We start from the raw sequence: 18047 nt of genomic DNA on the forward strand, positions 1-18047 counted from the left end.
CTTCTGACTCCCCAAAAACTTAATTACTAGGGGCACCTGGGTGGCCCAGCCCTTTAAGCATCCAACTCTTGATTTCAGGCTCAAGTTATGGTCTGATGGTTTGTAAGTTCATGCCCTGCATCAGGCTCTGTGCTGATTCTCTCCCTCCCTCTCTCTCTGCCCCTCCCTTGCTTGTGCTCTCTATCTCAAAATAAATAAATAAAAAATATTTTTTAGAAAGGTGTCTGACCCTTGATTTCTGCTCAGGTCATGATCTCACAGTCATGAGATCTAGCATGGCATTTGAGTTAGCACAGAGCATGGAACCTCCTTGGGGTTCCCTCTCCCTCTCCCTCTCCCTCTCCCTCTCCCTCTCCCTCTCCCTCTCCCTCTCTCTCTCTCTCTCTCTCTCTCTCTCTCTCTCTCAAAATAAACAAAAACTTAATTACTAATAGCCCACTGTTGGTAACACTAATAGTCGATTAACACATGATATTTTGTTTGTTTTTTGTATTATTTAATCTATTACAATAGAGTAAGGTAAAGAAAAAATATTTTTAGGAAAATCGTAAGAGGGAAAACACATTTACAACACTGTATCTTATTTATTGGAAAAAACCCACATATAGATGGACCCATGCAGTTCAAAACCCCTGTTGTTCAAGGGTCGATTGTATACTCTTGCCATAGTTTAGTTATACCAGTCCAGTAATATTATAACAAAAGGAGATAAGGTTTATTGAAGCTTTATATGTGCCAGGCTCTGTTTTAAATACTAGAGATACAGAGATAAAACAATATAGAATAGTCCCTGCCCTGGTGGAGCTTATATCCTACTCACAGGAAGTATAGTTTGATATGTATAATTCTTGCCAAAGATTCACTATCCCCTTTGGGTCACAGCTTCTTTAGCTACATGGTCACAGACCTTTTTAATCTGTTCTGTAACTCTTTCTCCTTTTTTTTAAACTTTTTTTTTAATGCTTACTTATTTTTTGACAGAGAGAGACAGAGCAATAACGGGGGAGGGGCAGAGAGAGAGAGGGAGACACAGAATCTGAAACAGGCTCCAGGCTCTGAGCTGTCAGCACAGAGCCCGACGCGGGGCTCAAACTCACAGACCACGAGATCTTGACCTGAGCCGAAGTCGGACGCTCAACAGACTGAGCCACCCAAGAGCCCCTCCTTTTTTTTTAAATGCTTATTTATTTTGAGAGAGAGAGGACGTGTGTGCCAGCAGAGTTGGGGCAGAGAGAGAGAGAGAGAGAGAGAAACCCAAGTAGCCTCCGTGCTATCCACACAGAACTCAACGCAGGGGCTCCCATCTCATGAACGCTGAAGTCATGACCTGAGCCGAAATCAAGAATTGGATGCTCAACCGACTAAGCCACCCAGGCACCCCTGTAACTTTTTCGACAGAAAACCATTCAGTTTTTTCTCTCCTTAAACACCCTTTCTTCATCTCTAATCCTGTGGTACCTTTCTTTTCATGATTTCTCAATAGATTTATAAGTACTGGTTAAAAATATAAGCCCTTCTAAGTTTAACTGTTTGGGCGGAGATTTGAGCCCACTCCGGCAGTTTTTCGCTCTGTTACTTTCTGGTGTTTTATTTTTTGTTTTTTTGTTTTTTCCTAACTCTTCTCAGGAATAATTGACAGAGATAGTTGCATATGTTTAACATGTGCAGTGTGATGATTTGATATACATTGTGGGATGATTACCAAGATTGAGATAAATAATACCCATGGTTTCACATAACTCTTTGTGTTGGGGTGGTGGGGAAGAACACAGTATCTACTCTCAGCAACTTCCTGGTATGCAGTACAGCATTATTAACTATAGTTACCATGCTGTATGTTAGTGTCTCATAATTTACTCTTCTTATAACTAAAATGTCGTACCCTTTGACCTACCTGCCCCCCTCCCCCCAATGCCTGGTAATCACCATTCTATTTTCTGTTTCTATGAAATCAGCTTTTTTTTTTTTTTTTAAGGATTCCACATGAAAAATGATCCCATACAGTATTTCACTTAGCATATGCCCTGCCCTCCAGGTTCAACCGTGTTGTCACAGTGCCAGGATTTCCTTCTTTTTTGTGGATGCATAATATTCCACTACAATGAATAATATTTCATATATGTATATATATACCACACTTTATGCATCCATTCAGCTACCAAAGGACATTTAAGTGTTTGCATTTTCTTGGCTCTTGTGACTAATGCTGCAGTGAACATGGGAATTCAGATATCTGTTCAAGATACTGATTTACAGTCAACTAATTTTTGACAAGGGCACCAAGAATGCAGAATAGGGCAAGGACAGTCCCTTTAATAAAGGGTGTTGGCAAAACTGGATATGCACATGCAAAAGAATGAAAGTGTATCCTTGTCTTACACCACTCAACAAAAATTAACTGAAAATGGATTAGACTTAGGGGCACCTGGGTGGCTCAGTTGGTTAAGGGCCAACTCTTGGTTTCAGCTCAGGTCATGATCTGGTTTGTGGGTTTGAGCCCCACATTGGGCTCTGCGCTGACAGTGCAGAGCCTGCTTGGGATTCTCTCCCCTCTCTCTCAAAGTAAATAAACTTTAAAAAGAACAAAAAGAATTTAAAAAATGGATTAAACGTCAGTGTAAAACCTAGAAATATAAAACTAGAAGAAAACATAAGAGAAAGCTTTTTGACACTGGTCTTGTAGTGATTCCTTGGATAAGAGAACAAAAACAAATGGGCCTACGTCAAACTAAAGAGGTCTGCGCAGCAATGGAAACAATAAATTGAAAAGCCAACCTACAGAATGGGAAAAAGTATTTGCAAACCATATCTGATAAAGACCTCCTACAACTCAGTAGCAAAAAAACAAACAATCTAAGTGAAAAATGGACAAAGGACCTGAATAGACATTTTTCCTAAGAAGACATACAGTTGGCCTACAGGTACATGAAAAGGTGTTCCACAACACTGATCATCAGGGAAATACCCATCAAAACCACAATGAGATACCACCTTACACCTATTATGATTGCTATTATCAAAAAGATAAGAGATAATGTTGGTAAGGATGTGGAAAAAAGGGAACTCTTATATACTGCTGGTGGGAATGTAAATTGGTATATCCGTTATGGAACACCATATGGCAGTTCCCCAAAAAATTAAAAATAGAACTGTCATGACCTAGCAGTCCCAGTCCCACGTATATATGTGTTTACCTATTCTGAACTTCAGTTCTTGTGACCCTTCTTCTGCCTTTCAGATCATTGTCTATTATGCTAATTTACAAAAGAGGCACATTAATAGGGTTTTGTTTTCCTCTGTTATCAGTGAGTAATCAAGCACCTACCTCAGGCTTTGACCCTCTCCTTTCCTCCTTGTCCTCTGAACATAACTTGAAAGAATCTTTGACCCTTAACATTTTTCCAAGACTTGGCTCTTTTTAGCTTGCCCTTTGTGTTACTCCTTAGCTGCATTGCACTTCTTTTCCTCTTTTGTTCATAATCCTTTCAAAGGCTGGAGCTCTTCATGTATAGGAAAATGCCTGGCACACAGTGAGCACTAAGGAAATGTAAGTTGAATCTGATTTATTTTGTTTGTGGGCTTAGACCCTCTGTTAAACCTTGAGCTGCGGTCAGACCCTCTGGAGCCGTGGCCATGGCATCATACCAGTATTTTCTCTAACTTTTGTGTGGGCTTTTCTGTCGTTTGTATAACAGAAGAAATTTTCTGTTAGAAGGCAGATATTTAAATTAACACTTAAGTAATTATTAAACTGTTAGATAAAAATTGGTTTTATTACACGATCATAATAACACCATTGTTTTTGTTCTCTTAATTAGCTACCTGCGAAATGTGTGGGATGGTTGGTGTGCGAGATGCTTTTTACTCCAAAACAAAGCGTTTCTGTAGTGTTTCATGTTCAAGAAGCTATTCGTCAAACTCCAAGAAGGCAAGCATTTTGGCCAGACTTCAGGTAACGGTACAGAAACCTTCTTATTCTTTATATCTGTTATTTCTATGGCTTTCACTGTTTATCTGTCATTGGATTGTGATTCACTGCACTCCACTTCTACCCAGTTGGCCAGTTACCATTTTATCCCACATTTTTTCAGAAATATGTGGTCCCCAAAGTTTGTTCAGCCTGTAAAATTGAACAGCTATTATAATAGACAAGGCATACTATCCAAAGTAAACGATGAAACTGTTTAAGTGAATTAAAAACACCCTTTTTCTAAATAAGTATAAATATAATAAACGCCTTGTTATATACAGAAATTGAAGCCATTTTTCCCCCCTGGTTTCCTTTTGAGTTAACATCAAGGTAGAATCAATGCAGCATTTGGGGGGAAATGATATACCCTGTGGTTCTACTTCTCCATCATATCTGCTTTGTACTTTTGATCGCAGCCTGTTTGATACCTTGAACGATTGTGTTTGGTTAATCCAACTAACCTTTTTGAAAACGTTCATGGTATAAAAAGAAAATCATCTTTCTTTAAATGTACATCAATGCCTACAATACAAAATGGAGATTCGACCATTTGACTAAGTTGTTAACTATTGTAGCATATAAACAGTGTTTTTAAGGCATTTAACTGATTTTTGTAATATATTTTATTTGAGTGATCACATTTTTCTTATTCACCTGTAATTGATTGTGATCCTTACATAGCACTGAAAGGATTTATAAAAATTCCCCAAATTAAGGAAATACATCACTTAGATGTATTTCTATATTTCAGATAGACAGTACCTAAGATCCTGAGCAGTGGTCTGTACCCAAATGGATGGCAGTTTGTCACACTGTGAATTTGGCCCATGATCATTTTGTCATTGATCTTTTGCGTTAGCACTAAAGGTATAAAACTCAGTCACTTGCTCTTTAAACATTAAATTATCTTCTCTTACCATATAAATAGCAATGCTTGGCAACCTGCATGAGTGAATAACCACTGGTTTTATCTAGTATAAGAAGGAATCAAGTATCCACCACAGCCTATATTTTAACATCTTATGGGATATAATTTTTTATTAACATATTAATTTGCATATTGCTGTTTTAGTCTGTGCCAGCTCTGCTACCCATAATAGATGTCTACATTGTAGCAGAACTCCAAAAACCAATTCTCATGTTAAAATTCCTTGTATGTTTCCTCTGCTTTAATAATTTTCTAAACCCTTGATGTTTACTTAAGCAGAATGAGTAGTATGCGATCAAGTTAATTTTTTCGGTGGAGGGGGATGAATGAAAAAGAATCCTATTTACTTAACTCTTCTTGTTTTAGGGTAAGCCTCCAACAAAGAAAGCAAAAGTTCTTCAGAAACAACCTTTAGTTGCTAAACTAGCTGCATATGCTCAGTATCAAGCTACCTTGCAAAATCAAGCAAAGACTAAAGCAGGTAATATTGGTGAATATAGTAGAAGTGAAATGTTTGATAATGATTCACCTAGTTTTAGTCAACATTTAAATTTTGGATTTTGTTAACTAAGCTATTTCTCTGTCCTACTAGTACATTATGACATTAGGCTTCCTGATGATGGTTTTGGTTTCAATAATTTATTCTAGGGGTACCTGGGTGGCTTAGTCAGTTAAGCATCCAACTCTTGATTTCGGCTCAGGTCATGACCTCACGGTTTCAGAGTTCAAGCCCCACAGTGGGCTCTGCACTGGCAGCTCAGAGCCTGCTTGGGATTCTCTCTCTCTCTCTCTCTCTCTCTCTCTCTCTCTCTCTCTCTCTGCCTTACCCCTGCTCGCCTTGTCTCTCTCTCTTTCAAATAAACTTCATAAAAATAAATAAATACACAAACAATTCTAGAAGAGAGTAATTGTGTTGACAGTTTCACAGTGCTTGTGGCAATATCCTTAACGTATTTTATTGGGGGGGCGCCTAGGTGGCTCAGTTAGTTACGCATCCAGCTTTGGCTCAGGTCATGATCTCATGGTTAGTGAGTTCGAGCCCTGAGTCAGGCTCTGTGCCAGCAGCTCGGAGCCTGGAGCCTGTTTCAGATCCTGTGTCTCCCTCTCTCGCTGCCCCTCCCCTGCTCACACCCTCTCTCAAAAATAAATAAAAAAAATAATTCTGGGGTGCCTGAGTGGCACAGTCAGTTGAGCATCTGGCTCTTGCTTTCAGCCTAGGTCAAGATGTCACAGTTTGTGAGATCAATCCCCACATCAGACTCCATGCTGACAACACAGAGCCTGCTTGGGATTCTCTCTCTCCTCTCTCTCTGCCCTTCCCCTGCTCGCTAGCCCTCTCTCTCAAAAATAAATAAACATCAAAAAAAAAATTTTTTTTAATAATTTCAAAAACATTTTTTATTTGGTTATTTTCTGTGTTCCACTTCTATGCTGTGTCTGGTGGGGAGCATTATGGAGATAATAAGCAAAATGATAGGACATTTAGCGGGCTTCAAAGGTAGTGGGGAGATGAGAGTCATAAAAGGAAGAGATTGAGAAAGGATCATTTCTAATAGATTTTTTTAAGTTTATTTTGAGAGAGAGAGAGAGAGAGAGAGAGAGAGAGCGCGCGCACAAGTGGGGGAGGGGCAGAGAGCGAGAATCCCAAGCAGGCTTTGTGCTATCAGTGCGGCACCTGCCAGGGGCCTCAAATTCACAAACCACGAGATATGATCTGAGCCAAAGCCAAGAGCCGGACACTTAACTGACTAAGCCATCTAGGGCCCCTGATAGAAGATTCTTAACAGGAAGGCAGAAGCAAGGAAGTATAGTAGGGACTGAAGCAATGAAAAACCCTAGTGAAGGTAAGGTATTAGTGGCAGATACTGGAGAGAAATCTCACTGAAAGGGGCACCTGGCTGCCTTAGTCAGAAGAGTGGCAACTATTTGTCTCAGGATCATGAGTTCGACCCCCACATTGGGTGTAGAGATTACTTAAAATTTTGGGGAAGCCTGGGTGGCTCAGTCAGTTAAGTGTCTGACTCTTGATTTCAGCTCAGGTTGTGATCTCATGGTTTGTGGGTTCAAGCCCTATGTTGTGCTCTCCGCTGACAGTGCAGAGCCTGCTTGGGATTCTCTCTCTCTCTCTCTCTCTCTCTCTCTCTCTCTCCCTCCCTCCCTCCCTCTCTCTTTCTGCTGCTCCCTCACTCATGTTCGCTCGTGCTTGCTTTCAAAAATAAATAAATAAATAAACTTTTATAAAACTTTATAAAAAAAGACATGGAGAAAGGGAGAGAAAGAATCTTAAGTATCTTAACTCCATGCCCAGCACAGAGCCCTTTGCAGGACTCCCATCTCATGACCCTGAGATCATCACCTGAGCCAAAATCAAGAGTCAAATGGTTAACCAACTGAGCCACCCAGGTGCCCCCCAAAAAAACACTTCAAAAAAAAAAAAAAAGAAAGAAATCTCATTGAGATGCACAGTAAAAGCTACATGGGAATAAAAACCCAAAAGCAGCCATGGTACTGTTTCTTATTCTGAACAGTTCTGCGCTCAGCTGTTCTTTGCTGCTTAGAACATGGAAGACTTAAGCTAATATTAGTTTTCAAATATGATCTATGTGAAAGTTCATGTTTATTTAGAAAAGTTCTTAAAATTTTGTAGGAGAAAAGAAAACTTTCAAGATGATGTTATTTTTTCTCTAAGTTTACTTATTTATTTTGAGAGAGAGAGAGAACAGGGGAGGGGCAGACAGAGAGGGAGAAAGAACAATCCCAGGAAGGCTCTGTGCTGCACGCAGAACCCAACATGGGGCTCAATCTCTCCGTGAGATTGTGACCTGAGCCAAAACCAAGAGACCGTTAACTCACTTGAACCACCCAGGTGCTCCAAATGATACGTTAGTTTTATGTCATTTCACATTTTCTCATAAATAAAAGATTTGAGCATTGTAATATATCTAAATTTATTTTTTTTCAGCAGCAGTCTCCATGGAAGGCTTCAGCTGGGGTAACTACATCAACAGCAATAGCTTTATAGCAGCTCCAGTTACCTGCTTTAAACATGTGAGTATAGAATTTCTCACCTTGTACTGAAATGCATTGTCATTGTTTAAATCTGAAGGTACAGTAACACCTAAGCATCTTACCTTTAGAAGATCTTTTTTTTTATACATTGTCATAAAAGTGCTGATTTTTAAATGATACTTATTAGTACCTAGAAATAGCTTGTAGAAATTGTACAAGTAAACGCGTCCTATAACGAAACTACAATTTGAAATTATTTGAATAGGGAAAAGTACTAGTCTCCTCCAATTTTCATATTAAGTTGAACCATATCCAGTGCTGGTTTTGTTGTATATCATGTGTATTGGCAATGTCACGTGGTTCAGTGTAACACAAAGCATCCATCATGCCTGTGACCTAAATCTTTGTGGTCCGACCTGATAATTCAGAAAGGGAGGGATCTTTCTTCCAGTTATGTTTTGTCCTCAAGGGTAAAATCAGAAAAACAAAAAAAGAACTATTAGAAACATAGTATTGTGGGCTGGAATACATGATATATCATGGAAACCCCTTTGCAGGATATTCTTTTTAGCAAGTAGATTCTTAGAGAGTATATGTTGTAATTCAGAATTATGTTAAAAATTTTATCTGACAGTAGGTTCGTTCCTTTTGATCCTCTTCCTTTTTATTCAATTATTTGTGATTCTCTCCCGTACGTTTTTGTACCTTTCTACAAGTTTAATTTATATTTAAAGGTTCTATCTGCTACTGACTATGTACAAAAAGAAAAGAGAATTTGGAAAATGAATGAATGAAATTTTGTTTATACTAAACATTTTGTTAAGTTAGCACTTCACTTTTAAATAACAGCATGTGGACAAGTGACCTTGAGTTCTTGCTGTGGAAACCCAAGTGAATTTTAATTTGTTCACGGCCAATAAAGGATCTTGATCAAGCCTGATCTAATGAAATCAGTGGTAGAAATATAAAATAAAGCTTGAGTTCATTAATTTGCTAGTTTTCTTTCCTGAAAGCATAAGTGTTTAGCCCTTATGTTGTGGCATGCTGACCCTCTGAACCAAGCTAAGTAGAATCTTAGATACTTTTATCGTGGTGTAAAGTAGATAATTTGCTTTACATAATGTGGATAGTAGTGTCACTTTGTGAAATACATTACATACGTGGCAACAGCAACATTAAAGAGAACAGCAAAACAAATGTTTAACTCTTCTCTCTGTATTTCTTTCTGCTTTTCAGAAGCTCAAAATCAGATTAAGTTCTGTTATAATAACTCTTTTATCCCAAATACCTAGAACCTTTGCTGTCTCTTTCTGAATAGTCTTTCTCTCTTTTCCTATCTTTAATATTTCGGTTTTTTCCTGTTTTGCTGTCATAAACCATGTAAAGCTGTGTTAATGTAAGTAGTCAAGGTATTTTTTTAAAAGCATATTTTATTTCATGCCCATGTCTTTGAATAATATTATATTAAAGTTCCTTATAAGAAAATCTCCTTTATAATAACAAAATTGATTTTGTTTTCAACTTTGCTGTTAAGATTAAAATGTTTCATCATATAGGTTAGAGCAGCTAGCCTTCACTGTATTATTAATGATACCATGCAGGCTCCTGTCTCTAGCTCAGAAGTAAAGCATCTGTCCCCCATTGTCTTCTTATTCCACTTGTCTTTCTTTACTGCCTTTTTCTTACCAAGTAGAAAAGCAACTAATACTGGTAATTTATGAGTGTATTTTAGTACAAATGACTTTGCTTTATTGCCTTAACCAGCATCTTCACTTGAAGCCATTTGGTTTATGTCAGACCTCATTCTACAGTTGATTTTATCCTTTAGAGCTGACGCTTCCTGGTTCTTCCCCAGAATAGTTTTCTAGGGGCGCCTGGGTGGCTCAGTCGGTTAAACATCCTGCTTCGGCTCAGATCATGATCTCATGGTTCTTGAGTTAAAGCCCCGTGTCAGGCTCTGTGCTGACAGCTGGGAGCCTGGAGCCTGCTTCTGAATCTGTGACTCCCTCTCTGCCCTTCCCCCTGCTCACATTCTGTCTCTGTCTCTCAAAAAAATAAATAAATATTAGGAAAAAAAAATAGTTTTCTAGATCTCCAAGGAGAGTCACTGGCTTTGGCTTTAGAAAGTCTGTTGCCAGGAGCTGCTGGGAACACAAGGCCCGGCCCTGCCTTTTTTCATCCGCCCTCTAATCTGCTAAGACTCAAACCGCCCACCCAAACACTGGTTCATCAGTAGGGCCCACTTCCTCCAGACTCTGCATCTGCCTTATCCCCAACTGAAGCACAGGTTGGGGGCCTTTTCCTGCTCCTAGAAGATTCTTTTTCAAACATAATTTCACTTGGCACCTGGGTGGCTCAGTCGGTAAAGCATCTGACTCTTGATTTCGGCACAGGTCAGGACCTCAGAGTTGTTGAGATTGAGCCCCAAGCTGATCTCAGCATGGAGCCTGCTTAGGATTCTCTCTCTCTTCCCCCCTCTCTCTGCCCCTCCCCAACGTGCACTCACATGCGCGCGCGCTCTCTCTCTCTCTCTCTCTCTCTCAAAAATAAATAAATCAACTTAAAAAATAATTTTAAGAAACCTCCAATGTGTAACATGGGAGCAGAGCTGTTCTGAATGAACCAAAGAATTGGGGGTGGGGAGCAGTGTCAGGGCCCTGACTACCTTGCTTCGCTAACACAACCCACCCTCATCTGGAGTAAGGATCACAGGTAAACAAACACTTTATATTTTCTGGCACTTAAGTATGATTGTGATTTGTTCTAAAATCACAGGATTTCAAGAGAGGAATTCTCTTTTCCACTGTCTTTCAGCTTCTGAGAACAAAGTTTCTGCAAAGTATAGCATAGGACTGGGTCCTCTTTGGTAATTGCTGTAATTATGCAGTGGTTTATATTCAGTCCCTCAGTTACAGCGATGTTTGGCATTTTTTATAATTCGCAATGGAAGTTGAGTCTCAACTGTTATAAATATGTCTACTAATAATATCTTTCATTTTGTCTAAGTGAAAGTTTGGTAGTTGTGAGACTTTTTCTTTTTTTTAAGCTTCAGAATTACTGCTCTTTTCCCTTAGTCTAGGTAGGATAAGAGGAAGCTGCACCACTCGGTCTAGCAAGAGTGGGATGGGGTGGCCAGAGCCTTGGCCCCTGATCCTGGGCTCTCCCCTTCCGTGGCAGTCTCTGAGGTTGGAAACCACTGAATTATGTAATAACGCTTTTAATTAATCGTAAATCATGTCGCAACACTGTAAAATGTCTTAAAAATCATCTAGCTCATCTGATTCATCTCTTGTTGTAAATGAAACTCTTGCTACTTTTTTCAGTAGCTGGATTATAATTTCAGTGTGGGGGTTTAACCTGCATTTCCTAATGCAAAGTATTTTGTTTTTTTAATGTGGTTTTGAATTAAGCCCTTATAGGAAAACCACTTTTCTTATAGTTTGTCTTTTACTCACACACTACTGCCACATAATATTTCTGACCCCAGATATGCAGGTTTTCCACACATCAAGCAGTTCTCTTACACCAGCTGGGTATCTGAAATTCAGCTCACTTCTGATGTGGTCTACCTGGAGTTCATCACACCCTCAAGTTAAGGGCTCAGTCCCACGAGATTACCCCCACTTCAGATACCAGTCAAAAGTTTTAGGTTGTTACCTGTGCTTCTGACCAACTAGCTCTAAATCAGCGTTCCCATGACCTGCTCCTTGGGTTCAGTAATTTCAGCCATTCAGTAGAATGGCTCACAGCACCCAGGAAAACAAATACTTAATATTTGCCCATTTATTACACAGGTTATAATAAACGATACAGGTGAACAGCCAGATGAAAAGCTACGTAAGTCGAGGTTGTGAGAAGGGACCTAGAGCCTCCATACCCTCTCTGGGCGTATCTGTCTCCCAGCACTGCCAGGTGCTCACCAACTTGGAAGCTCTCTGAATCCCATATACAGATTTCTCTTGCCATCTAAAAGTCAACTTAATGCCTCTTTACTTTTACGAAAGGCCTGCATTAGTACGTTTTTTCACTAAGAACGAAATCAGAAAAGGATTTTTGCTTTTAGGGAATGTTACTGCTTCCTCACATTATGCCTCTTCAGCTTTTTTAAGGTATAGTTATGGTTTTATCTACTTTTAGATGGCAGGGGAAGCCTGTATTTTGAGATTCTGATGAACGCTTCATCGTACAGGCATGATCAATCATGAAGTCAGTCTCCAGACCCTCTCCTGGAGGATGGGGACTGGGGCTGAAAGTTGTAAGCTTCTACTCCTAGCCCGGTCTTTCTAGTGACCGGCCCACATCCTGAGGCCATCTAGGAGCCTACCCAGAGTCTCCTCATTAGAACAAAAGATGCTTCTATCACTCAGGAGATTCCAAAGGATTTAAGAGCTCTTTGTCGGGATCCAGGGTCAGAGACCAAATGTGAGAACATAAGGTGCTCGTGGTGCTCTTACCACTTAGGAAGTTACAAAGGTTTTAAGAGCTCTGTGCCAGGAACCAGGGGCAGAGACTGATCTACAGATACGTATTTCCTACCTTTGTTTCCTACTGGTTCACAGCTCCTAAAAGCAGTATCTGTATCTATCCTAACTGTGGAAAAACCCAAAACGGTACTGTAGCACCACATGCCAGTTAGGTACATGGCATTAATGAAATTCAAGGTGATTTTCTTCTAGTAATTTGTGTTTGAAACCAAGAGAGCCTCCGGTTGGTCACTGTGTATGTACAACATTGAGCTTTAAAGCATTCTTAATTTTTTAAAGACTGTAGTCTAAGATTGAAGCAGTGCTGTTTCCCATTATCTGCCTTATAAAATCAAGTAACACATTCCTTTCCTAGACACTACAGCACAAGCCAAAATGCACTAATCCCAAGTGGTCGTGAAACATATACATCACAGTCCTTCAGACACATATTCACAGACTTAAGATTTCTTTCGTTTGATACCCAGACTGTGTACTCTGGTGTCTTGTTGACTCCTTACTAAGACCAAAAATCATCCTACATTTTTCTCCCTTGAAAATAGTTGCAGTTTTGATTTTTTTAATAAAAGGTCCTTTGTACACATACATAGAATCACTTTAAACCTGAGCTTACTATGCTTTTTCATCCTGCCTCCACAGATATTCCTGCTATTACTTACATGTTCTATTCTAATCCTCTGGCGCCTGACCTGTGTGCCAGGTGTTTTGAGAAGACAAGTTTGTTTCTTCACACTTCTTTGCAATATATATCACAAGCATATTTTTGTATTTTAAGGTCAAAAACGAAAGTCCTTCGTTTGTGTATGAACAGCAACGGTAGTTTTTCTTTACTGTAAAACTCATAATCCACTTCTCAACTTCTCAAGTATGTGTTTATTGGTTAAAATAATCCATTTCAAGTAAAATTATTTTTGACTTTTTTCCCTGGCCTTGACTACGCATACCCAGGACTTCCCTGAAAGTTGGAGACCAGTATTCGTGTCCGTTTTAACTGAAGTTAGAGTCTTCAGTATGTCACCCGGGATCGCAGAATTTCTTCCTACTGAAATCAAACTTCAGTGTGTTCCCAGTACTTGTTAGCGCTCCCTCTGATTTAGCTGTCGTGGGTGTTGCCATGAAGTAGAGTTTCTGCAGGAAAGCAGGGGGCTCTAGTATTATAAAACTCACCTGTTTTTTATGTTTTAAAGAAAGCCTAAAGAATCTAGATTATTTTAATTTTGCTCTGTTTTCTAAAGTGGCTCTTGTTTTTCTGTTGGGATCTCCTGATTCTTAAACAGTATTGGTTTAATAATTTTTTTTTAAGTTGTGGACTGTTTTATGCCTTTCAGATTAGTAGTCACTGCTTTCTACCCCTTTTTACACACTCATAGCATTCTCCCATTCTTAACCTTCTACCCCACGCATCCCATTTTCCTTTTATACTCTTGGCACCCTTCCCTCAGCTGCTGCCACCACCTCATAGAGTAGATTCTGGTCTCAAATCAAAAGGTGAGTGGACTTTCTGGAGAAAGAGGGAACAATTTTTTTCCTGTTTCGACCTCCTACCAGTTCCAGCCAAGTAGCATTTAGGAGTTCTAATTTCCTTCCAGTTAATTTCCAGTAATGTTTTCTCCCCTTTTTGGCTAAACAGTATTTCATCTTTCTGTACTAGATGAACTTTAATAATCACATGCCTGTTAGTCTTAAGATGTTTCATTGGTGGCTTTTTGTACATTTGCCATATCATCCATCAGTGGGATAGATTCTTTCTTGGTTACTTACGTGCAATTTCAGGGCTAACGTCTGCCCACTTGTTGAAGTTTGTGGGCGGTTATCAAAGTAGGTTGGCAGTTCTGTGGAGGGAAATTGTATTTCTGCCATAAAACATCATATATGGGCAGTGTATCAGCCCTCTGAGAGTCTAAATACTAGCCATCTGGGCTGTTGGCCTATCTGGGAATGTTCTTGAAGTGTAGAAAATAAAACTTCCCGCTCCGTTGTTTTTTGATAGACAACAGTCAGGTGTAGGTTATCATTCATTTGTGCTGGGGAGCCCTCAGCATGTGGATTTGGCCATGTCCTGCAGGACCTGATGACAGCTTACCTTGCAGGGAAGGAGAGTCGCTCCCAGATAGCCCTCACGAGTGGCCCTGGAGCAGGAAGTGGTGAAGCAGATCTTCCTGATTTGGGAGGAGCCTGAGGTGGACCTGAGTCTGGAAGGTAAATTTGTTGTTACCTGTAAATTATGGTTCTGCTAGTTCATGCTATGCCAATCCAGACTTTCAGAGGTATCCCTCCTGCCAGCAAGAGAAGACAGATGACTTGGATGAAGATGGCTGTCAAGCCCTGGGTCATTTAGTCTTCCACACTTAAGAATATTCATTTTAAACAAAAGGGCAGATATATCTATGAAATTACCTTATCATATCAACACATTGAGCACACACTATGTAGTAGTAACTATGGTGCTCTTTTTTGTTCTTGTTTCTTCGTTTTTTGTTTCTCAGAGTGAACCATATGGATTGGTTTAAGAGGGCCTAGCAGAACCACAACCTTACAGGCAAGAACAAATGTCACTTTCTGCTACTTTCTCCTATACCAATCCAGACTGTAGGGACAAAAACATAATATTCCCCAATAAAGTGAATATTAACCTTTTTTTTTTAAGTGAGCAATATATTGACACTTCATCTTCTTTAATAAAATGTAACTAAAAGTTATTTTCTCCAAACAATTGTTAAGGCTGAGAAAAAAAAAAAAAGTTGGTATGACATTGTCATATCTAGCTCGAAGAGGAGTGCTGTATGCCAAATTCACTTAACAGTGTGCCAACCTCACCCCCAGCTTATCGGCATAACCATGCTTCTTTCTTCTCAACAAAAACTAAACCCATTCCACAAGATTTGGCAGCCAAACAAAGAGGGATTGCTACCCTACCTTAATTTAGTGCATACATTTAGCTGTATCTATCTGCTCTAATTGGTTCTTCCTCATAGAAATGAATACATGGTCTTGGTGTTACTATATCTTAGCTTAATCCACGTTACCTATCATCCTTCCAGCCTCTCCTTTTCTGATCGTATCTGCTGGCAATAGGGATGGCCCTACAGTCTAGAATGATATAGGGGGAGATAGCAGAACCTGAAGAGTCCAGTCTTTCAGTTCAAAAACAGCAGCAAGAGGTAGTCGTATTGGATGTATTGTTTTATTTTTGCACGGCTCAGGGAGATAGTTTACATGTACTCTTCCAGAATCACAAATATTTGAGGTAGGCCACTGTCTCCAAGTTACTAAGGTATATTCATTGCTTGCTACTTAAAGTAACCACCATAATTTGATTCTGTCTTTGGTTTCCAGACTTACTCTAGTTCAGTATTAATTTGACCTTTTCTTCCTCTCCTTCAGAAACGTCAGAACTATTGAGAGGATAGGGGTTGAGTACTGTTTTAGGCTAATCCTCCTATTGGGTTGGCATCTACCAAAGTATAAGAAGCCTTGCATGGAAGACATTTGCCCACTGTTCAAATTGGCTAGATCGTGTAACTCGTAGATGTCTTTGTTTAGTCATCTTTGAGCTCTGAAGCTGTTTTGTCTTTTCCTGATTTGTTCATATTATCAGGTCTTTTATAACCTCACCCAGTCCTTTTCTCTGTGTTCAGGGTTCTAAGTTATATTTAATGAGGAGCCAATTATCAAGGCCACAGAGACTATTTAATATTATCAGCATTTATATTCCTAAATTCACTTATTTGACTTAATTAGCTATTGCATAAACTTCAAATAATTGTAAATGGCCTCAAGTTGTAAGGATTAAAATGTAATGGAAATTATAATTTGGGAACATGGTAGATTTGGGAAAGTCTCTTCATGATGCTCTTTTAATCAGTTTCCTGAGTCCCCATCATAACCATGTAGTGTGGAGGCTAATGATTACCAGTTCTAACACTGAAAGTTTCCTCTTGTTTGTAGTAATTCCTGCATGAGAAATTTAGAAATAATAAGTTACTTGACAATTTACCACGGTATGCAGCTCCAAAAACTCTTCAACTCCACCTTTTTTAATAACTTTAGCCAATGTTTTTGCCATATCTGTTTTAACAGACTCTATTTCTATTTTATGAATTTAACTTAAGTTGAAAATATAGATAAGTTTTGTTTCTCCTGTTAATAGAAACCACATGCTGATCGGAATTATTTTTCTTTCTGCTCGTTAGCCAGATCCTTTAAAATTAGAGGTTGAGGTAAAGTGCATTCATTGAGTGTATATTAAAAATAACAAGTTTCCTAAATCGGCTTTATCCTGTGAAATCTGTTGAGTTTGTGATTCAGCTTTTATAAAAATTGCTGTTCAAGTCTTATATTAGAACAGTATTGGATTTTGAAGTTAATGTGGATCTATTTTAATATATGTGAATTCTCTTCATCTGGAGCTTGCCCCTGACACTGGCTTTTTCCCAATAGAATTCTGTGAAAAGGGAAATAACAATTATATTTTTAGAGAAAAATGAATGAATTAAATGGCATTTTTAATTTAATATTTCCGTTATTGATGGTAATGCTTATTTTAAATAACGTGTTTTAGGCTTTATGTTAATAAGATGATAATTGAATAATTTTTATATGACAGGCACCTATGGGGACCTGCTGGGGTGATATCTCAGAAAATGTGAGAGTAGAAGTTCCCAATACAGACTGCAGCCTACCTACCAAAGTCTTCTGGATTGCTGGAATTGTAAAATTAGCAGGTGAAAGCACATGTAATAATTTACCCGAAAATGCCAATTATATCTGTAACTTTTAAGAAAGCATATTTGTAAATTTTGCAATTGTTGCCACATAAATAATAAATATGATAACAGGGCAGAGGTTAGCAAAAAAAATTTTTTTTCTATAAAAGCCAGGTGGTAAATATTTTTAGCTTTGTGGGCAGTACAATCTCTGTCACAGTTACTCCGCCGTGCAGTTGTAGCATGAAAGCAGCCATAGCGATACATAAATGAATAGGCGTGGCTGTGAGCTGGTGACACTTTATTTATGAGCACTGAAATTTGAATTTTATAGAACTGTCATGTATCAAGACATGCAACCATTTAAAAACGTAAAACCAATAAAAGTAAAAATGTAAAACCATTCTTAGGTGGCAGAGTGTAAAACACATCAGAGACAATAGACCAGATCTGTGGGCCAACCTCTGGTATAGGGAAATACTTTGAAAGGTAACAAAAACCTGAAGTGCTAAGAAAAGTGGTAATGTCCATAACCCAAAAGTAAACTAGTGTTGATAATTTCATACATCTTAGGTTCTTTTTCTTCACCCCCACTGCTTTCCGTGTACCCTAGTCCTTGTTACCCTCTGGCTCATCACATAATGCATTAGGTATCTACTGTGTTAGACATGATGCACAGTGATGTACAGAAGTGTAAAACCTAGTTTATTCCATGACCTGATATCTGCCAAACGCGGACTACCTTTATGATGAGGTGCTCAGTGAGTGGTGCGGTGGGGCACTTGTAGCACTTTATGGCAGGCAGGGGTGTGGGGGTGCACAGCCATTCAAAAGATAAGAAGTTGTCCTTAAATTAGCGATATCTCATGCATCCTACTTTTCCTATTTCTCTCCAGCCATTCTCCCCCAAACACCCTGCCCACTGCTCACTATGTACTGCTGACAGCCTT

General features: G+C 39.0%; 1 protein-coding gene across 22 annotated transcripts in view; it reads left to right on the plus strand.

The window, feature by feature from the left end:
* MBTD1 (mbt domain containing 1) overlaps positions 1 to 18047 on the plus strand; it is a 70500-nt gene that overhangs the window by 30858 nt on the left and 21595 nt on the right. For 13 of the 22 annotated variants that reach the window (XR_008294090.1, XM_015084947.3, XM_053211945.1 and 10 more), the window contains 4 exons: positions 3819 to 3958; positions 5265 to 5379; positions 7861 to 7946; positions 16998 to 17115. Coding sequence is in view for 21 of the 22 variants with exons in the window: in XM_015084947.3 (XP_014940433.2) it covers positions 3819 to 3958; positions 5265 to 5379; positions 7861 to 7946; positions 16998 to 17115 (459 nt within the window). In the remaining variant the exon portion in view is untranslated. Of the gene's footprint in view, positions 1 to 3817; positions 3959 to 4721; positions 4838 to 5264; positions 5380 to 7860; positions 7947 to 16997; positions 17116 to 18047 lie in introns of those variants that run through there. The other 9 variants (XM_027034145.2, XM_027034153.2, XM_053211950.1 and 6 more) reach the window with 8 other exon arrangements.

This window comes from Acinonyx jubatus, chromosome E1, assembly GCF_027475565.1.
Source record: "Acinonyx jubatus isolate Ajub_Pintada_27869175 chromosome E1, VMU_Ajub_asm_v1.0, whole genome shotgun sequence".
NCBI classification, from domain to species: domain Eukaryota; kingdom Metazoa; phylum Chordata; class Mammalia; order Carnivora; family Felidae; genus Acinonyx; species Acinonyx jubatus.